General features: G+C 62.9%; 1 protein-coding gene and 1 long non-coding RNA gene across 2 annotated transcripts in view; one reads left to right on the top strand and one right to left on the bottom strand.

Annotated features, from left to right (window-relative positions):
- Positions 1 to 6,857: 6,857 nt before the first annotated feature.
- Positions 6,858 to 19,007, top strand: part of SLC6A9 (solute carrier family 6 member 9) — a 55,965-nt gene continuing 43,815 nt past the window's right edge. The window contains exons 1-2 of the mRNA XM_045027513.1: positions 6,858 to 7,012; positions 13,180 to 13,347. Of these exons, the coding sequence (XP_044883448.1) occupies positions 13,318 to 13,347 (30 nt within the window). The 5' untranslated portion in view covers positions 6,858 to 7,012; positions 13,180 to 13,317. The remainder of the gene's footprint in view (positions 7,013 to 13,179; positions 13,348 to 19,007) is intronic.
- On the bottom strand, positions 8,679 to 11,702 carry LOC123375979. Its single transcript, XR_006581648.1, has 3 exons — positions 11,488 to 11,702; positions 9,333 to 9,516; positions 8,679 to 8,780 (listed from the first exon to the last, which is right to left on the bottom strand). It is a non-coding gene; the product is annotated as an uncharacterized LOC123375979 (long non-coding RNA).

Raw genomic sequence — 19,007 nt, 5'->3', positions numbered from 1 at the left:
ATTATTTTCATTTGTCCTCTAGTTTTTGAGGCTCTATGGTTCACATTTTCAAGTGTTTTGCTGCAACCACAAAGGCTAGAAATGTCCTGATTTCTTCTTCTTTCACAACAAAAAACCTCCTCAGTTCAGTAGTGTTAACACACTCACAAATCCTGCCATGCAAATAGCAGAAACTCAACCATCATTACAACAGTGAGCTTGTGCTTAAAGAGACATTGGACAACGTCAGATCCTTCTACTTAACAGGGCATCACCGTATTGCAGAGTGAGCATCATCAAACACCTGTGTTGTTTCTAGGCATTTGATTCAGTTCAGTGAAATCTCTCTATACACATATTTACAAGACCTGGTATGGCTCTTAAATGTTAATATTCAAAAAACACTGGCCAGGTGTGCTGGGTGTTCAGCAGGAGAATGTACTTTGGCTGTGTACTGAATAAAGGTAACCAGATATGTAAGTGTCTATCTACTCTCTGTTTTGCTGGGCACATCATTTTTCCATAGCCACAACCTCCCACGTTTTGTAACCATTCCTCGGTGGTTGGGCTGTTTTTCTTTTTCCAGTGAGGACTGAGAGGCCACTAACAGCCAAGCAGCCACTAGCAGCTGAGAGGTTAATTCTTCATCCCTCCGTTTGACCCTTTCTGCTAGGAAGCCCCAAGAGGATTACCAAAGGGTCATTTGGCAATACCCAACCGTTTGGGATGTTTGGGTACGGATTGCATCCCAAGACTCTCCAACGACTGGCCAGGTTCTCCACCTCTGCACCACCATTTCCCCAACCTGCATCCCCATTCAGTGTGTTTTTAACCTGCCTTGGGCGAGGTACCACTGAAACCATGTCTTAAAGACGTTCTCGGTTTTGTGCTGCAGACTGAGGTCACCGGTGTCCTCTTTTTCCGGATCAAGCCCCATTCCTCTGGGCAGGGCCGGCTCTCGGATTTTTGCCTCCCCAAGCAAAAAAAAAACAAAAACAACCTCCGGGAGCGCAACTGCCAAAGCAAAAAAAAAAAAAAAGTGTCCAGAATTGTGCTGCCCCTGAAATTGTGCCGCCCCAAGCGCGTGCTTGGTTTGCTGGTGCCTAGAGCCGGCCCTGCCTCTGGGGTAATTTGTCTCCCCACATCCTTTTCCCAGCAGGTCACATATGGACACTTTTTTTGTTAGGAAAGCTGCCTGCAAAGGCTGGTTTGAATTAGTTCTAGTTTTGTGTTTCCTAACTGACCAGGCGCCATGGCTTCTATTCACGTTAGCCAGCTGTCTAGGTGTTCTAGAAAGTTGGGAAACCTAACGCCTGACTTGAAGTATAGTACCAGGGGGAAGTGGGCCAGTTAAAGTTAGTTTTGATCCCTAAATAAGTTAGAAAAGTGTCTTTACTAAATGGCTGGCCACCCGCGTATAGTCCAGGGCTCTCCCGATCTTTGAAGCTCTCTGGTTCCTGATTTGCATTAAGATCTGGATTATTTTCAGTGGGTGTCATTGGTGAGGGAAAAGAACTGACCTGATCTCTAGTTCTAGCCCAAACCCACAGAGCCGCCTCTGCTAAAGGTGGTGTGTAAATTTCTGGTGGGATTTTTTTTTATCAATCTGTGGTAGCCGAGGGATGTTTACACTGCTCCAATTTTCTTGTTCCATAAAGACCCAGGGTTTGTCGGGGTTAGAGCGCCCCCCGTACTGCTTTGAGCTGGCTAGCTTGATAGTACCAGAGAAGATTTGAAACACTGAGCCCACCCTGTTCCATGGGCTTGTACAAAGCATCTTCTCTCTTCCCTGGTCTTTTCTTATTCTGTATAAATTCTAACAACATCCTCTGTGTTCCTGCTAGGGTTTTATCTGGGGTAACAACAGAGATTTTGAAAGAGGAAAGCTATCCTTGGCAGAAGAGTCTTTCTGACTGTGGCTATTCTTCCCAACCCAAAAATCGCAGGCTTCCTCAAGCACTCCAGCGCCCTGTTCATTTGCTGACGCCGTGTCTTCACATTTAAATCATAGAGCAATTCTAGGCTGTCTGAGATTTGAATTCCCTCCTATCTTACAGAAATTGTTGCCCATTTTGTACCCAGATGTTTTTGGGAGGAGAGACTTTTCAGAGTCTGGAAGTTTTTAGGTAACATTTCAGATTTGGCGTAATTGACTTTAAATCCAGACACTTTCCCAATGTCCTGCACTTCTCTAGAAATGATTTTTAGGGAAATATTTGGTTTAGATAAAAATAATATTACATCATCGGCATCGAACACTGTTTCCTGATGTGTGCCTGCACCTTTAATTCCTGCAGTGAATCCGTTGTTCCATATCCTCTGAGCAAAAGGTGCTGTCACCAGTGCACAAAGTAAAGGAGACAGAGACACATTTCTAATATCGAGTGGTGGAGTCTCCATCTCTTGATGAAGTTCTCTGGCCTGTGCTATACAGGAGCCAGATGAGATGGTCCCTTCGGGGGAGTGGGGTGGTAATATTCCTTCTAAAACTCTTGGCTCTGGTTTAGTATTTGCTGTTATAACTCAGTCTCACTATCCAGAGAAACGTCTGATCGATTTTCAAATCTTGCTAAGTTATGGCCTCAGTGACATCCAGTGGCAGTGAGTTCCACCGGATATTTGTGTATTTCCTTTTCTTTGTTTTGAGTTTGTCCACTTTCGTTGTCACTGAACTGCCCCTTTATTCTTGTGCTCAGACACAGGGGAAACAAACATTCCCATGTAGCTGGTGTATTCCATTCATCCACTTCTGCCCTGCCCCCTCTGATTAGCCCCCTCTCTTTTCACCTCCCCTCTTTTCTGTCTCTCTTCAGCTGAGTTTATCCAGGCCCCTCATTCTTGTCTCCCTTCTTTGAACCCCCTCTACTTCCTGTGGAGTAAGGTACTAGCAGAATACGGCCTTATCAGAGTTAGCTAAAATTGACATTTGAATGGCTTTTAACCGTGGTAAAAGAAAGCCCTGTATTAGTTCTCTGCTGATTCACCCTTCTGAACAGCCAGCCTGGCTAACGGGCTCTGGGAACCTGAACTAAACCTTCTGGAATTCAGGGTTTTATCCACTTGTAGTCATCAAAACTGCCCAGTGTGTGTCAGGTGTGTTCCTGGGCAGCTCTCCTTTCAAATGGGGAGGTGAGTGGGACTGGGCTGTAGAGCGTGATTCCTTGGAGAGGAGGGGGCCTGCAGCTTGCAAGCAGGGCCCGGCACTACCTGCTAGCGGGTAGCGCACAAGGGCCCTCTGGCTATTTACCCCCGGGGAGCTGCTCAGCGTTGGTCCTGGCAGCTCAGGAAGGCGAGGTGGATATGGCCTGCCAGTGGTTCAGACTCGGGTGAGAATTCCCTTAAAGCCATTACAGCCTTACAAGAACTGTCCTGGAGCAAAGGCAGCCAGGCAGCTTCGTCCCCTGGTCTGTGCTGCGGACCTCAAGTGTGCCGGTCCGTTACTGTCTGTGGGCAGGCTCACCCCTGTGCAGAGCAGCCAGCCCAGTCGCCGCGATCCCGGTAGCCCTGTTCACCGTACGGTTCAGACCCATGCCTTCCACAGCCCGCCAGGCCTTCGCAGCAGCACGACAAGCTACGGCACAGCTGTGCTTAAGGAGACAGAAGACCCGTTGCTGTCACAGTGCATTGTGTGGGCACAGCGCGGAAAGGCAGATGTTAGCGTGCAGCAGATGGCAAAGCAGAGGTGGCACATGCACCATGGCTCACTTTGCTGTTCCCTGATCTGGCTGAAATGCATCGCTGGGCAGCACCCTCCTTCCTGCCACGTTCTGGGACGCAGCTTCCTAGGTTTTAACAAAGGAAAAGGAAATGCTCAGTGCATTGGCCTCGCAGCCTCAGGGTCCCAGAGCGGGAAGCAGGGGGGGTCAAGCTCTCACCCCAACATGGGCCCCTCAGTCCTCGGGGTGTTAAATGCCAGGCTCAGAGCAGAACCTTTGCACCACAGAGAAAGGCCAGCCCAGACCTGCCCCCACCCACGGCACATCGACCCCATGGCATTGCTGTGCCCGGCACAGCTCGGAGGATTTCGTCAGGGACTCAGCCCCGTTCTCTGGACACCGAGGAGTCTGGCCTAGTGGTGAGAGCTGAGGAATGGGGGTCCCCGCTCCTGGGTGCAGGGAGGTGTGGGGGCGGGAGGCAGGTGTGAAGCAGCCAGGGAGCTCCCTTGGACCAGACGCAGAGCAGCAGCCGGCCCGCAGCCCAGGTGTGGCGTGGAGGTAGGGGGGCTGTAAGGGCTGGTTCCGCTGGCTTCTTCCCTCCCCTGCTGTGGGTAAGTTCCCACTTCCGCCAGGCCCCCAGACTGAAAGCAGAGACAGCAGGAGCAGCAGCACCGTCCCGCCCTTGCCCCGAAGAGACGCCGCCTGTGCCCTCTGGGCTAACGGGCTGGAGAGCACTGGCCAGGGGCAGCACTGGAGAACCCGGGCACCTGTGCAGCTGAGGGCAGAAATGGAGACGCCCACGCACAGAGGCCATGGAGACACCGGCTACCTGCAGCCCCCCGGGGCCGTGACCTCGCCAGAGCACATTAGCCAGGCCAGACTGGGTGGCAGGTCCAGCCTTAGGGCTCCGCGGGGACGCTCTCCCCGGGCGCAGTGGTGACCCCACTGTTCCCACGGGAGGCTAGGGGCGCGGTGCCGCAGACAGTAGTGAAGGGGGCCCAGAAGGCGGCACTGCGGGTCTGGGGCTCAGTGTCAGCCCAGCTGTCCCTGCTAACCCCCTTGGGGGCATGACCTGGCCTCCCAACCGCCCCCAGCCCAGCCGGCACTCCACTTGGCCTGTGCCCCCAGAGCTGCTGTGCCACAGCTGGCTCCACTCCGGAGGTGGCTGCATGTCACTGGCAGGGGGCAGGAGAGACGGGTCATCCAAACACACATTTCCGCGGCACTTGGCAAGGAAGGCGCGACATGAAAGCGAAGCCGATGGTGACTCGCAGGCGCCCGGCTGGGCCCTGCCCCGTTCGGCAGAGGGCAGAGCGCGCATGACGCCAGGGTTTACACGGGGGCGCTGGGGCTCAGGGGAGGGCAGGCAGCGGAAAGCGGAGTTAGCAAATTCTCCAGCCTAATTCACTCGGAGCGCGGCAGGGGGAATCAGCCCAGCCGGGGGCTGCGCGGCCCCATCTGCGTCCCGGCCTCATGCGCTTCACTGGAAACATCTGGTCTGGATTTGGGGGGAGGGCGAGGGGGGCCTCCTGCCGCCGCCTGCTCGGAGCCCAGCCCAGCGCGCGTCTGCAGCCCCCAGGCTCGCCAGGCTCGGGCCGAGCGGAGTAGAGACGGGCCCAGCGAGCCCGGGCGGGTGCAGAGCCTCGGGCAGGGCTTGGGGTCTGTCCATGGTGCTGCGTGTGTGTCTGCCCCAGGCGGGATGTGTGTGGGGGTCCCTGTCCGCTGGTATCCAGGGCAGTGTGTGTGTATCTGTGTGTGTCCCTGGTTCTGTGTGTGTGTGTGTGTGTCCCTGACCACCGGTCTCCAGGGCGGTGTGTGTGTATCTGTGTGTGTCCCAGGCTCTATGTGTGTGTGTGTGTCCTTGACCATCGGCCTCCAGGGCAGTGTGTATCTGTGTGTGTCCCAGGCTCTATGTGTGTGTGTGTGTGTGTGTGTCCTTGACCATCGGCTTCCAGGGCAGTGTGTGTGTATCTGTGTGTGTCCCTGGTTCTGTGTGTGTGTGTGCGTCCCTGACCGCTGGTCTCCAGGGCAGTGTGTGCGTATCTGTGTGTGTCCATGGCTCTGTGTGTGTGTGTGTGTGTCCCTGATCACCGGTCTCCAGGGCAGTGTGTGTGTATCTGTGTGTGTCCCAGGCTCTATGTGTGTGTGTGTGTGTGTGTGTGTGTGTGTGTCCCTGACCACCGGTCTCCAGGGCAGTGTGTGTGTATCTGTGTGTGTCCCTGGTTCTCTGTGTGTGTGTGTGTGTCCCTGACCGCCGGTCTCCAGGGCGGTGTGTGTGTATCTGTGTGTGTCCCAGGCTCTATGTGTGTGTGTGTGTGTGTGTGTGTGTCCCTGACCACCGGTCTCCAGGGCAGTGTGTGTGTATCTGTGTGTGTCCCTGGTTCTGTGTGTGTGTGTGTGTCCCTGACCGCTGGTCTCCAGGGCAGTGTGTGTGTATCTGTGTGTGTCCCTGACCGCTGGTCTCCAGGGCAGTGTGTGTGTATCTGTGTGTGTCCCAGGCTCTATGTGTGTGTGTGTGTGTGTGTGTGTGTGTGTGTGTCCCTGACCACCGGTCTCCAGGGCAGTGTGTGTGTATCTGTGTGTGTCCCTGGTTCTCTGTGTGTGTGTGTGTGTGTCCCTGACCGCCGGTCTCCAGGGCGGTGTGTGTGTATCTGTGTGTGTCCCAGGCTCTATGTGTGTGTGTGTGTGTGTGTGTGTGTGTGTGTCCCTGACCACCGGTCTCCAGGGCAGTGTGTGTGCATCTATGTGTGTCCATGGCTCTGTGTGTCCCGGGGGCGGTGTGTAGCTGTGTGTCTCCAGGCGTGTGTGTGTGTGTATATCTGTGTGCAGGGGTGTGTGTGTGTGTGTGTGTGTGTAGGGCGGTGTGTGTGTGTCTCTGTGTGTGTGTCCAGGACGGTGTGTGCGCGTGTATATCTGTGTGCAGGGCTGTGTGTGTGTGTCTCCAGGGCAGTGTGTGTGTGTGTCTGTGTGTGTCCATGGCTCTGCGTGCCCGTGGCGGGCTCAGCTCCCCGCCCCCGCCCCCGCCCCCGCCCCCGCCCCACACCGGGCTGTGTTTACACGCGCACTGAAGGAGCGCGGAGCACACTCCCCCAGCCCCCGGGAGGGAGCGGGGCCGCGGAGCGGGGGGTCGGGGAGGGAGCCGGCCGGCGGGGGGCGGGGCCGGAGGGGGGCGGGGCTTGCCTGCTTTTGCCCCCCAGCCTCCCAAACTTTCCTGCAACTCGGCAGCAGAAGCCGCCGCGAAGCAGCCGCTGCGTCCCCAGCGGAGCCCGGGCGGGGAAGGAGCAGCGGGGCCCGCGGGCTGGACCGGGGCTGACGCAACGTCCCCGCGGGGATCCACCTGGCCGGGCTGCGAGCCGGCCCCGGGCGGCATGGAGAGGGTAAGGGGGGGGCGCGGAGCCGGGGCGGGTCGAGGGGCGCAGAGCCGGGGCGGGCGCAGAGCCGGAGGGGAGCGGGGGGCTCAGAGCCAGTGGGGGGGCTCAGAGCCAGTGGGGGAGCGGGGGGCGCAGAGCCGGGGGGGCGCAGAGCCAGCTGTGGGGGGGCGGGGGAGGCACCACAGGGTCTGGGGGCCGGCAAGGGTCGGGCTGCGGGGAGCCCGGGCGGAGCTGGCCCCGGGGCTCGGAGGGCTGGGGGCGGGGGGGGCGGTACACGGGGAGGGGGATATCTCAGGCGCTGCGGGGGGCTCAGTGGTGCTGGAATTAGGGGGCTGCCGCACCCCTGGCTCGGAGCGGTAACATCGAACAGGGAATCCGCGGTTTCCATGGTTCCCATCCTCTGCACCCCCACTGTCAACATTGCTCCGGCACCGCTGGGGGGGCGGTGCCGGGGGGGGCTGGTACTTGGGGGGGGGATGCCCGGGGGCAGGGCATGGGGAGGGGCGGTGCCCGAGGACGGGGGATGCCCGGGGAGGGGGCGGTGCCCAGGGAGGGGGCGCTGGTACCTGGGGCCCCCAGGGTAGCCCCGCTCCTTGGTTACGTTAGTTGCTCTCAGGCTCGGCGAGCCCGACCCGCCTCTTCCCGCCTGGGGTCGCCCGAGCCCGGCGGGGGCCGGAGCGACGCCCCCGGAGCTAGCCTGGGTAGCCCCCCCCCGTTCCCACGGGGCCCGTGCTCCGCCCGCTGGGGGCGGGGCAGGGTAGGGAGACCCAGGGGCCGGGGCGGGGTCGGACGTAGCGGGGGACCCCGAGCGGGGGCGGGGCAGGGGGTCCCCATCTCAGTAATTTTCCACCCGGCATGTGGTTGGGCAGGGCCGAGGAGTAACCATGTGGCAGCTGATGTAACCTCCCCCCCCGCTTAAAGGAGCCGGAGCCTCTACTGGGGAAGACCTTAGCCTCTGCTGGGGGACGTGTGGGGGGGTCTCTCCTCCCTTGGGGCCACTGACCCCCCCCTGTAGAGACGTGGGGGGTCTCTCCTCCCTTGGGGCCACTGACCCCCCCTGTAGAGACGTGGGGGGTCTCTCCGAGACGTGGGGGGTCTCTCCTCCCTTGGGGCCACTGACCCCCCCCCGTAGAGACGTGGGGGGTCTCTCCTCCCTTGGGGCCACTGACCCCCCCTGTAGAGACGTGGGGGGTCTCTCCTCCCTTGGGGCCACTGACCCCCCCTGTAGAGATGTGGGGGGTCTCTTCTCCCTTGGGGCCCCCCCGTAGAGACGTGGGGGGGTCTGCCCTGGGGTCAGCAGCCACACTGACCCAGTCAGGGCACAGTGTGATGCAGGGTTAAGACCCTGCTCAGTGCGGGGGTCCGTGGGTCCCTAACCCCAGGCCGCAAGAGGAGGTGTGAGAGCCGCTGAGCTCCGTGGATGGGGGGGATCCCCGAGCTGCTGTGGGGCTGGAGCGCCTAGATCCCAAGGCCAGAAGGGGCCGTTGCGACCTGGTCTGACCCCCTGTACAGCCCAGGCCAGAGCCCTGCCCCCGTAACTCCTGTTAGACAAGCAGCCAACTTCAGTTTAGGTCGCCAGCCCTGGAGAATCCACCCGACCCTGGGGAAATTGTTCCAACAGTTAATTACTGGGGCGGTTAAACACTCACACCGTACTGCCAGTCTGTCTGGCCTCAGCCTCCAGCCGCTGCCGGGGGGAAGATGGGTCCGTGATGGGGTGGTGCTGGCAGAGGGCGCCCGCCCGGCCAGGCACCGGTCAGTCACGCCCATTGCCCTGTGTGTGAGGGGGGGTGATCAGAGGACTTGAGCTGGGCTCAGTGAGGCTGGAGCTTCCAGACGGGACGGGCTTGGAGCGCGTGGGCGCTGGGTGGTGATTTGCCGCTAGCGGCCGGAAAGGTCAGTGCCGGGGGTCTGGGGGGTTTGGGAGAGAGGGCAGGGCCTGGGGTGGTCAGCCCTGCCTGGGGGTGTCATGTCCCAGGGCAGACAGAGCCAGCGTGGGGCTAGAGAGCAGGTCCGGTTATTCTGAGCAGCAGCATGGATTGCCAGTGTGACCCATGGAGCTCCCGGCAGTGTGACCCATGGAGCTGAGGCTGCGTTTACAGGGGGCTGCCTGAGCGTGTGACCGGTGGGGTGGCTGTGTGAGCTACGGGAAGGGGCATCAGCTCTCATGCTTCAGGGCTCAGCACCTGCATCAGGAAGGCCTCTGGCTCCCTGAGGGACACAGGGCTCTTGCCACCTTCTGGGATGTTCTCCTCCCTGGCCTGTGGTTGGAGGGGGTTCCGGGTCTAGCCCCGAGTGGGAGCCAAACCTCCACTGAGCAACTTACCGAGGGGCGGCTGCATTCTCCATCGCTGGCCACGCTGAAGTCACAGGAGAACTTGGGGCCAGGGCCATCGTCAGGCATCTGTGGGTGACGCAGCCCCCACCAGCCCTTAAAGGGGCCATACACCCCCAAGCTTGTTCTCCAAAGGGCAGTTGGCTGGGCGCTGGCTGTCCTGGAGGGCCCAATCCTGTGAAAGGAACAGTGTCCCTCAGAGCTCCGGCAGGTCTTGGAGAGGCAGGACGCTGTGCCAGGGCCCAGTCCCCTCTGATCAGGGATGGCACCGCTGCCCACCGCCGCTGGATCTAGTTCAGAGGAGATGAGAGCCCCTTTAACTCTTAAAGGGCTGCTACCTCTCCCCTTCTGTCTCAGCCCCCCGCATCTCCGTACGATGCCCTACGCCCCCGGCCAGTACCTAGCGGAGAACGAGAACCGGTGAGAAGCCAGGCACGTGTATGGCAGGGTGGTGAAGGGGCACTGGGCAGTGCTACTCTCAGAGCCAGCCCCACTGCCAGACACAAATTCTAGGGCTCAGTACAGGGCACCTGGGTGACATTGGGCCATGCCAGACAGGGTGACAGGGCATCAGACAGGACAGTCACCGACGTGGTTCCTTCTGCCCTTGAGCTCCGTGCCTAGAACTGGGTCTTGACTAGTGCTTGGAGCAGGGCCAGTGGCCAGGGCCGCCCAGAGGATTCCGGGGGCCCGTGGTCTTCGGCGGCGGGGGGGCCCGCTTCGGCAGTAAGTTGGCGGCGGGGGGTCCTTCCCTTCCGGGACCCGCCGCCAAAGTGCCCCAAAGACCACCGGTGGGGACCCCCGGCTGCCGAATTACCGCCGAAGCAGGACCTGCTGCTGAAGTGCAGCCCCCACCGCGGGTCTTCGGGGCACTTCGGCGGCGGGTCCCGGAACGGAAGGCCGCCGAAGATCCGGCTGCACTCCGGCGGTGGGTCCCGCTTCGGTGGTAATTCGGCGACGGGGGGGGGTGTCCTTCTGTCCCGGAGAGGAAGGACCCCCCGCCAGCGAAGACCAGGAGCGAAGAAGCTCCGGGGGCCCGGGCCAGGCCCCGCGACAGTTTTCCGGGGCCCCTGGAGCAAGTGAAGGACCCTGCTCCAGGGGGCCCAAAAAACTCTCGTGGGGGCCCCTGCTGGGCCCGAGGTCTGGGGCAAATTGCCCCACTTGCCCCCCCCTCTGGGCGGCCCTGCCAGTGGCTCTGGTTTATGACAAATTAGAGGATTGGGCCAAAGGAAACCTGATGAGGTTCAACAAGGACAAGTGCAGAGTCCTGCACTTAGGACGGAAGAATCCCATGTGCTGCTACAGACTAGGGACCGAGTGGCTGGGCAGCAGTTCTGCAGAAAAGCACAGTGGACGAGAAGCTGGATAGGAGTCAGCAGTGTGGCCTTGTTGCCAAGAAGGCTAACGGCATTTTGGGCTGTATAAGTAGGGGCATTGCCAGCAGATCGAGGGCTGTGATCATTCCTCTCTATTCGACGTTGGTGAGGCCCTGTCTGGAGTATTGTGTCCAGTTTTGGGCCCCACACTACAAGAAGGATGTGGACAAATTGGAGAGAGTCCAGCAGAGGGCAACAAAAATGATTAGGGGGCTGGAGCACATGACTTATGAGGAGAGGCTGAGGGAACTGGGATTATTTAGTCTGCAGAAGAGAAGAGTGAGGGGGGATTTGATAGCTGCTTTCAACTACCTGAAAGGGGGTTCCAATGAGAATGGATCTAGACTGTTCTCAGTGGTGGCAGATGACAGAACGAGGAGCAATGGTCTCAAGTTGCAGTGGGGGAGGTTTAGGTTGGATATTAGGAAAAACTTTTTCACTAGGAGGGTGGTGAAGCACTGGAATGGGTTCCCTAGGGAGGTGGTGGAATCTCCTTCCTGAGAGGTTTTTAAGCTCAGGCTTGACAAAGCCCTGGCTGGGATGATTTAGTTGGGGATTGGTCCTGCTTTGAGCAGGGGGTTGGACTAGATACCTCCTGAGGTCCCTGCCAACCCTGATAGTCTATGTCCCTCCCCACACAGGAGTGAGCAGGGGTGGGCAAGAGACAGCAGAAACCTGATTTGCCTACATGCAAATTGCCAGAGCCCAGTCTTGGTGGTGGCATTTTCCATCCTGGAGGACTGGTAGCTGGGACTGTACCCTTTGCTCACCACTGAAATGCAGCCACCTCTGGGGTGGGGTGCAGCCACTGTTTGACCAGACCACAGGTTAGGACAGGCAGGGGAAGGAGGCTCCTGTATCCATTTGCAGCAGGAGGGAAGGCAGCTTGGGGCGGCGAGTGTCCGTGTGCCAGGCAGGCTCTCGGTTTCCATCTCGCCCAGAAGTCCCTCTCTGAAATAGATGCACCACACTGAGTGCCCGGTGAATGCCGGGGCAGCGAGATGGCTGGGAGAGGTTTTCTAGCATCCTTACTGCGGGGGGGCGCTTGGGACATGGAGCCAGATCCCTGCCACCCCCGGAGCTCGACAGCAGCTGGGCCCAGCTAGCCATGGGGCAGGGTGGGCTGGGGCCTCCTGGAGGGGAAGAAAGGAGTTAGGAGCATGGCCCAGGGTGTTGGGATTGGCTTAGCACCCGGGAGGGGTTGAGTAACCCCCCCGCCGCCTGCTCTGTGCAGCGCCTGTAGCACACCTGCTCCAAGCAGCCAGCACCCTGACCAGGCAGGCAGGGCGGGGGGTGTGCCCGGCTCCGTGACCCCGCTGTGCCCCTGCCCAGGACCCCGTCCCTGCACCCTCGGAGCTGCTGGGTAGGAGGCAGGGGCTGGGGGCTGGCCCAGGAGCCATCAGCTCTGGGCGATGCCTCCTGCTCCTTATCTCACCCGCTCAGGCCTGGCTCCAGAGGCCCCGCACCCTGCTCCAGCCCCACCTCCTCCCTGCAGGCCGACACCCCCACCCCGGCCTGCTCAAGGCCCCACTCCCCCGGCAGGGGCAGGGGAGTACGGGGGACTGTGAGGTGGCCCTGCTGCTGCGGGTGGGGCTGAGGGCTCCTGGCAGCCCAGCGAGCTGCGCTCATGGCACGGTGACCTGTGTGCTGGCAGCGAGGCAGGGCTGTGTCAGGGCCCGAGCGTGCGGGGGCCTCAGACTGTGAGCAGGGCGGCCCGAGCGTGTGGACCGCTGAGGAATGCGGGGGTGGCAGCATCCCCCCAGGTCTGGCAGCAGCTGGTCCCCGGCAGCGGCTGGCAGCTCCGACCCAGGCAGTAGCACGCACGGTGCAGTAGGGCAGAAGGAAATCGCCTCCCATCTGTGTCCTCTGCGGCAGCTGAGCTCCAGGCTGGCCCTGCTCCGGCCGAGTCCCTCTGCTCCCGGCAGTGCCAGGCGCAGCCACGTGCCACCTCCAGCTCAGTCTTTGTGTGGGGTGAGCATTGGGCAAACTCCCCCCAGCTCTGGCAGTGCCCCTCGATCCCGACCCGCAGCCCCTGCCAGCCCAGCCATAGCCGCCGGATGGTGGAACCATGCAATGATGTGATGGCAAGAAGTGACCACCCCCAAAAACCACCCCAGCTACAGGAACGGGCCCTAATCTGGGAGTGAATCCAGATTTTGGAGATGAAGGTGGGGGTGAGGGTGCAGGAAGAGTGTGCCCCCCCCAGGAGGGTAGGGGTGGGGCTGACCCCCCTGGGAGAGTAGGGGCGGGGGTGCAGGATGGGGGTGCTCCCCCAAGAGGGTGGGGGCGAGGGTGCAGGAAGAGTGTGCCCCCCCCCAGGAGGGTAGGGGTGGGGCTGACCCCCCTGGGAGAGTAGGGGCGGGGGTGCAGGGTGGAGATGCTCCCCCATGAGGACGGGGGCGCTTCCCGACCGGCTCCTCTCCCCTGTGCCCACGAGTCACTCCCGTCTCGTTTCTGCCCAGCTCTCTCCTGCGCTGTCTGTGGACTGAACCACTTGGTGCTGACGTGTCCGTGCCAGCCGGGTGCAGCCAGCGAGACGGAGAGTGGGCAGGCGGGAGCCCCCGTGGCGGGCTGCACAGAACACGCCCGAGCCCCCAGCCATGGCGGATAAATGCAGCGGGGGGTTACTGGTGAGTGCTGGGGGTCCCACTGCCTGGGTGCCCGGGAGGGCTTTGCTGGGGATTGGATGGTGCCCTCCGCTCTCCGGGTCAGTGGCTGGCAGGCGAAGTCTCTGGGAGCAGCCGAGAAGGCAGAGCCCCCCTCCCGCAGCCAGCTGTGTATTACTGTGGGGGGGTTGGGGGGAGGGGACAATGCCACCTGACTCCCTGGAGCGTGAGTGCTGACTGTTGTGGGCCAGGCTGTCACGAGGGAGAGGCTGGAACAGGAGCCTGGTGATCAGGACTCCTGGGTCCTCCTCCTGGTCCTATCCTGATTTGCCGCATTCCACCCCCCCCGTGCCTCAGTTTCCCCCATCTGTCTGGAGGGGCCGGGGGAATGGCTGGCGTTGCAGTTGCTCTGTCTTGGGGCTTGCCCATGGCATTTCCGGAGGCCCCTGCTGTTCCATTCGCTGTCTGGGCAGCTGTGGGGAGATCAGCAGCGCCACCCCATGCCCCACGGCGCCCTGCTGGGGTGCCAGGCACGGGATCCGGGCAGGAGCTGAGCCTGCTCCAGCCTGCAGAGTGCAGTTTAGATCTTGGCGCTGCTGGCTCCCCTTGGAAGGCATCAAGTGCGCTGATGGGGGGGGCTGAGACCCCCTCCCTCCCTCCCTCCTGGGCTGTGCCACCCTCTCAGGCTCCCTCTCCAGTTCTGGCGCGGTGGGTGGAGCGGGAAGTCTTGTGCATGAGCCCATGGCTGTCTCTGGGGGGGGGAGGCTGCGTCATGGGCTCGGCTGGCAGGGGGGGGGCGGGGGCCGCCCTAGAGGTGCCAGGGCTGAGCACAGCCACCCCCGCGGGGAACAACGCCTCTTACTCAGTGGTGAGGGCACTGGACCGGGAGCCGGGACTCCTGGGTTCCCTCCTGACTCTCTGCGAAGGCTCCACCCCTCTCTGTGCCTCGGTTTCCCCTGGGAAGCAGTAGCACATACCCAGCCTGCTTTGTCACCACGAGCTGGATGGTCCCGGCTGGGCCCCCTCCAAACTTCACACGTCCCCGGCAGCAGCTGGTCCCCTTGGGCCTGTGTGTGGCAAGGCCCCTGGCAGCAGTCGCTGTGAGCCCGCGGGGTGGCCCAGGGAGACTCCATCTCCCAGCTCGCACTGCAGGGGTGTGTGCCCCCTGTTAGCCCTTCGTGGCGAGAGCCCCACCCCGACAGAATCCTGCTCTCGTGGTGCACGGGTGACCGCTGCTCATGTGGCCAGCACCCCAGGGATTGTCCCGGGCTCCTCTGGAGCCGCCGCAGCTGAACTGAGGAGCCGGGTTCAGGAGCGAGGGTTCCTGGCTTCGTGCGTCACGAGGGCTGTGCACACTCACCGGTGGGCTGGTCCCACAATCACCCCTGCCCGGCCCCTGTGCATTGGGAGCAGGAGTTGCTGCCGTTCCCATCAGCTCCCACGGTGCCCCTGGACTCAGGGGCCGATCAGCTCGCAGACCTGTGCTCTGACCACTAGGCCCCGCTCCTATGACCTCTGGGGGGCTTGTGGGTGTGGTGCCCGTGGTATTGCCCCTCCCAGGAGCTCTGCCCCTCCCTTATCACCTCTGCCCTGGGCTCCTCCGGTCCAGAGCGGAGTCCCCTCCCCCATTGTGCTCGCCTGTGGTCCCCTCCCCGGTCACAACGGGGGGCTGACCCTGACCCTAGTCAGCCTTGGGGTGTCTGCGGCCCGCGGGCACCTTCCTGTGCCCCTTGTGTGCTGTCGGGGCAGGGTGTGAAAAGGCTGCGGAGAGCCCCAGGCGGGGGGCTGGGGCAGGGGAGAGGATGTCTCTAGTCCAGGGCGCTGTGTGTGGGGATGCAGTGCAGCCTGCCAGGGTTCGGGGGTCCCCCCAGGCAGGCCGGGGCGGGATCCCCCTATTGCAGGGTGGGAGGAGAACCCGGCTCTGCCTCCCCCGCGCGGGCTGGGGACGTGGCAGGAGATCAGTGCCTGCCTGCGGAGCGGCCCCTGCTGCAGGAAATGCTGGAGCAGCTGCAGATCTCAGCCAAGCCTGGGCCCGCCCCCTGCCCGGGAGCGGGTCTCCAAGGGGCCGGGGAGGCTTCCGGGGGCAGAGGCCGGCTATGGCATTTGTAACGGGCCCAGCTGCAGGTGCCCGCGGGGGCAGAGGCTGCTCTGAGTGATGGGTGACTGCAGGTCTGATCCCCAGGTCCTGCCCTGCCCTGCCCCCCATGCCAGTGCAGCCTGTGCCCGTGTCCTGCTCCCCATCTCTCTGGCACTCCCTCTGCCCCAAACTGCCTGCCCCAGAGCCTCCCCCATCTCAGCCTCCTCTGGGAGCTGCTGGCCCTGCTCCCTCCCCCGTCACTTGCTCCCAGCGGGCCCCTGAGCAGGGGGCTCTTGGGGCGCTGTGGCCCCCACGGCTCTGGGCCAAGCAGAGTGTGCAGGCTGCGCCCAGCTGGCGACCTGACCCACGCGTGCCATGGCCCCTGCTGGATGCTCTGCAGCGTCTCAGGGCCCCGTACTGCTCCCAGTGGGGGAGAGTCTCCTGCAGCTCAGGGAGCAGCGCCCGGGGAATCTAGCCCCCCTCCCCCTGTCGGTGACTGAGCCTGGGCTCGGCCCAGAGCCTGACATCTGCCTCGCCCGCCCTCACCTGCCCAGCCCTCTTGTTTCCCTGGCAACCGGGGATAATGTCACCGGTACCCCAAGCAGCAGCGCTGGGTTCTGGGGAAGTTGCAGGTCCCGGCAGGTACGCGAGGTCCCGGCAGATACAGGCAGCCCGGCCCCTCCCTGCACCTGGGCTTGGCTGTAGTTTTATTTCCCCAGCAGATGGGAATAAAGATGCCGGGATGAATCGGCGGCTGGTCCCTCCCGCTCCCGCGGGCCTCCCAAAATAGCCCTGTGCCCCAGCCAAAGGGACCAGAGCCAGGACTTCCCTGGGAAGCATGAGAGCTGGTGGAGAGGGAGTGGTGTGTGCCAGCGAGTGTGTGTAGTGCAGCTACGCACACACGATCCTGCCCCTCGGCTGTGCACACACACGTGCGCTCTGCACACCCCCGTTCACAGGTGTTTGTGCGAGCTGTGGGGGAAGGGCGCTCGCGCCGGGTCCGGGCTTGGCTCCCGGGGCAGGTCGCTCCAGCACATGGGGCCACTTCTCTGCGTCCCTCGGGGATGGGGCATGCAGTGAAATGGGGAGGGGGGATTCCAGCCTCACACCAGGCAGGGTGTGATTAGCCGGCGGGACTCCCCGCACAGGGCGTCTCTGGGGCCCAGCGAGAGCTGGGCTGTTCAGGTGGCTACTGGAGTATTTGGTATTAGCGTGGCTTGTGCGAAGCAGTCCGTAGTCAGGGACAAAGCCAACCTCTCGCGCTCAGAGACCAGGAGACCTTCTGGGGGTGGAGTACGCCGCAGCTGCTCCTGCTGGGTCTGCGGCAGTTGGGCCAGGGCGGGACGTGCCTGGCGATTGCGGGGCCAGGCTGTTTCCCCGGTGGCTTTGGGAGGAGCAGATCCGGCCGGGGCGCAGGGCCCCAGAGCCCTGCCACTTTTAGCAGCCTGCCCCTGGATGACCAGCTCACGCCCAGCTGAACACCCCACCCTCAAGCCGAGATCTCCCCTGGGCCGGCGGAGGAGCCAGCAACCCCATGGCCATTGCTGTTGCTTTGAGGTGGAGGGGCCCAGAGGCTGCACACCCGCTCTCGCACGCACGCCAGTGGCTCATTTGGCAGGGGCAGCTGCCGTGGGCCTGGGTTCAGCTCCTGGCTCGCTGGGGGGCCGAGTTTGGGGCGGGGGATGTGCTGGAAGCACAGGTGTCCAGTGCCCCTGTCAACTGGCACTTGGCCTCACGTGGGCAGTGCCACGGGGCAGGGCCTTTAATGCAGTATAGGAGCCCCCGATGCACACGCCCTGCCCGCCTGTGCCCACCCCCAGGCCCTTGCCCACAGTTCACCAGGCTCTGATGCTTGCTGGCCTCTCCAGGCGCCGCCCCCCTCCAACCTCCCAGCACAGGAGCCCCGGGCAGTGGGACACAGGCTACCCTCGTGCTCACAGCTGGTCGTGCTCATGTGCCCGTGCACTCACGCGCTGCCCCCGTGCACTCACGCGCTGCCCCCGTGCACTCACGCGCTGCCCCCGTGCACTCACACGCTGCCCTGTGCTGCCCCCTGTGTGCTCACGCGCTTCCCTGCTCCTTTTTGCCCTGGCACGGCTCCCTCCCAGCACCCTGGCCACTGCTTTGCACTTCCCTGAGCTTGGGGGAGCCCAGCACGGACACCTGAGTGTGCGGGGGGGGGGCTGGCACGGACACCTGTGCAGGGGGAGCCCTCGCACCGACACGTGGGGGGGGGGGCGGCACTGACACCTGTGCCGTGGCAGGGAGCCAGGCACGCGTGAGGTCCCAGATCCGCTCTGGGTGAATCTTTAACAGCTTCCTGGAAAATGCCCAGGCCCAGCTCAGTTCAGGAAGGCAGCCTGTGGGAGGGGGCGGGGACTGGAAGTCACCTGGCTGGCTCCCCCCAGCTCTGCTGATGCCCCTCAATCCTGCCCCACCCCCCCCTCTATCCCAGCCCTGGGCTCCCCACCCAGCCCCCATCCTTCCCTGCCTTGGGCTTGGGACCTGGAGCCCATGGGGGGCAAGCCCGGGGGGTGGGGCAGGGCGGGAGCTGTCAGGGCTGAGGGGTGGCAGCCCACACCCCTGTTTGGGATGGGGTAGGTCAGGGCCCCCCGCCGGCGACTGCTCCCAGCTCAGCTCCCAGCAGTGCCCGGGGAGTGGGGGCTCCCTGTGGTGCCCGGCCGCAGGCCGTGGCTGCTGAGCTCTCGGGGCCATAAGGAAGGGAGCTAATCCCCTTGGATAGCCTCCAAGGCCATAGAAATAGCAACGTAAACCCGGCTGCAGCCGTGCCCCAGCCCTGCCCCCTAATCCTGCCAGCAGGTGCGTCCCCACCCCCCGCCCGGGGCTGGGGCTGCAGGCAGGGCCCAGCGCGCACCGTGGCAGCCTCTGACCCTGGCAGGGGTCCGTGCCAGACTGGGGTGTCTGGCCATGCTGGGCTGCAGCTCTGGGGGTGGGAGGCTTTTCCAGGAGCTGCTGCGGTGTGGGGAGCTGCCTGCCCGGGGCCGGTCACACTGGCCCCCGCCTCCCAGCTCATGGCCTCCAGAGCCCTGGGTGGGGGGGCTGCCCCATGCCTCCGTGGGGCATTAACTGCGCACCCCATTGCACTGCCTGCACCAGGGCCGTGTCCCTGCCCCATGCGGTGCCTGGTCCCCCCCCCCCCCCCAGTGCTGCACTGACCCTGGCTGCCCCAGCGCCGCGTCTCTGCGCTGCCCGTCTCCCCCAGCGCCACGTCTCTGCCCTGCCCGGTGCCCAGCTCCCCAGTGCCACGTCTCTGCCCCACGCAGTGCCCGACCCCCCCAGACCGCACCGTGCCCGGCTCCCCCCTCAGTGCCACGTCTCTGCCCTGCCCGTCTCCCCCAGCGCCGCGTCTCTGCCCCACGTGGTGCCTGCGCTGCCCTGCGCTGCATGGTGCCCGGCTCCCCCAGCGCCGCGTCTCTGTCTCTGCCCCACTTGGTGCCTGCGCTGCATGGTGCCCGTCTCCCCCAGCGCCGCGTCTCTGCCCCATGTGGTGCCTGCGCTGCATGGTGCCGAGCTCCCCCAGCGCCGTGTCTCTGCCCCACGTGGCACCAAGGAGAGCCAGGGGCTGTGGGTCGGGGTTGAGGGGCTC

This window comes from Mauremys mutica, chromosome 8 (genome assembly GCF_020497125.1).
Source record: "Mauremys mutica isolate MM-2020 ecotype Southern chromosome 8, ASM2049712v1, whole genome shotgun sequence".
In the NCBI taxonomy this organism is placed as follows: Eukaryota; Metazoa; Chordata; order Testudines; family Geoemydidae; genus Mauremys; species Mauremys mutica.
The sequence above is the reverse complement of the archived record's forward strand: the minus strand, read 5'-3'. Positions and strand labels throughout refer to the sequence as shown.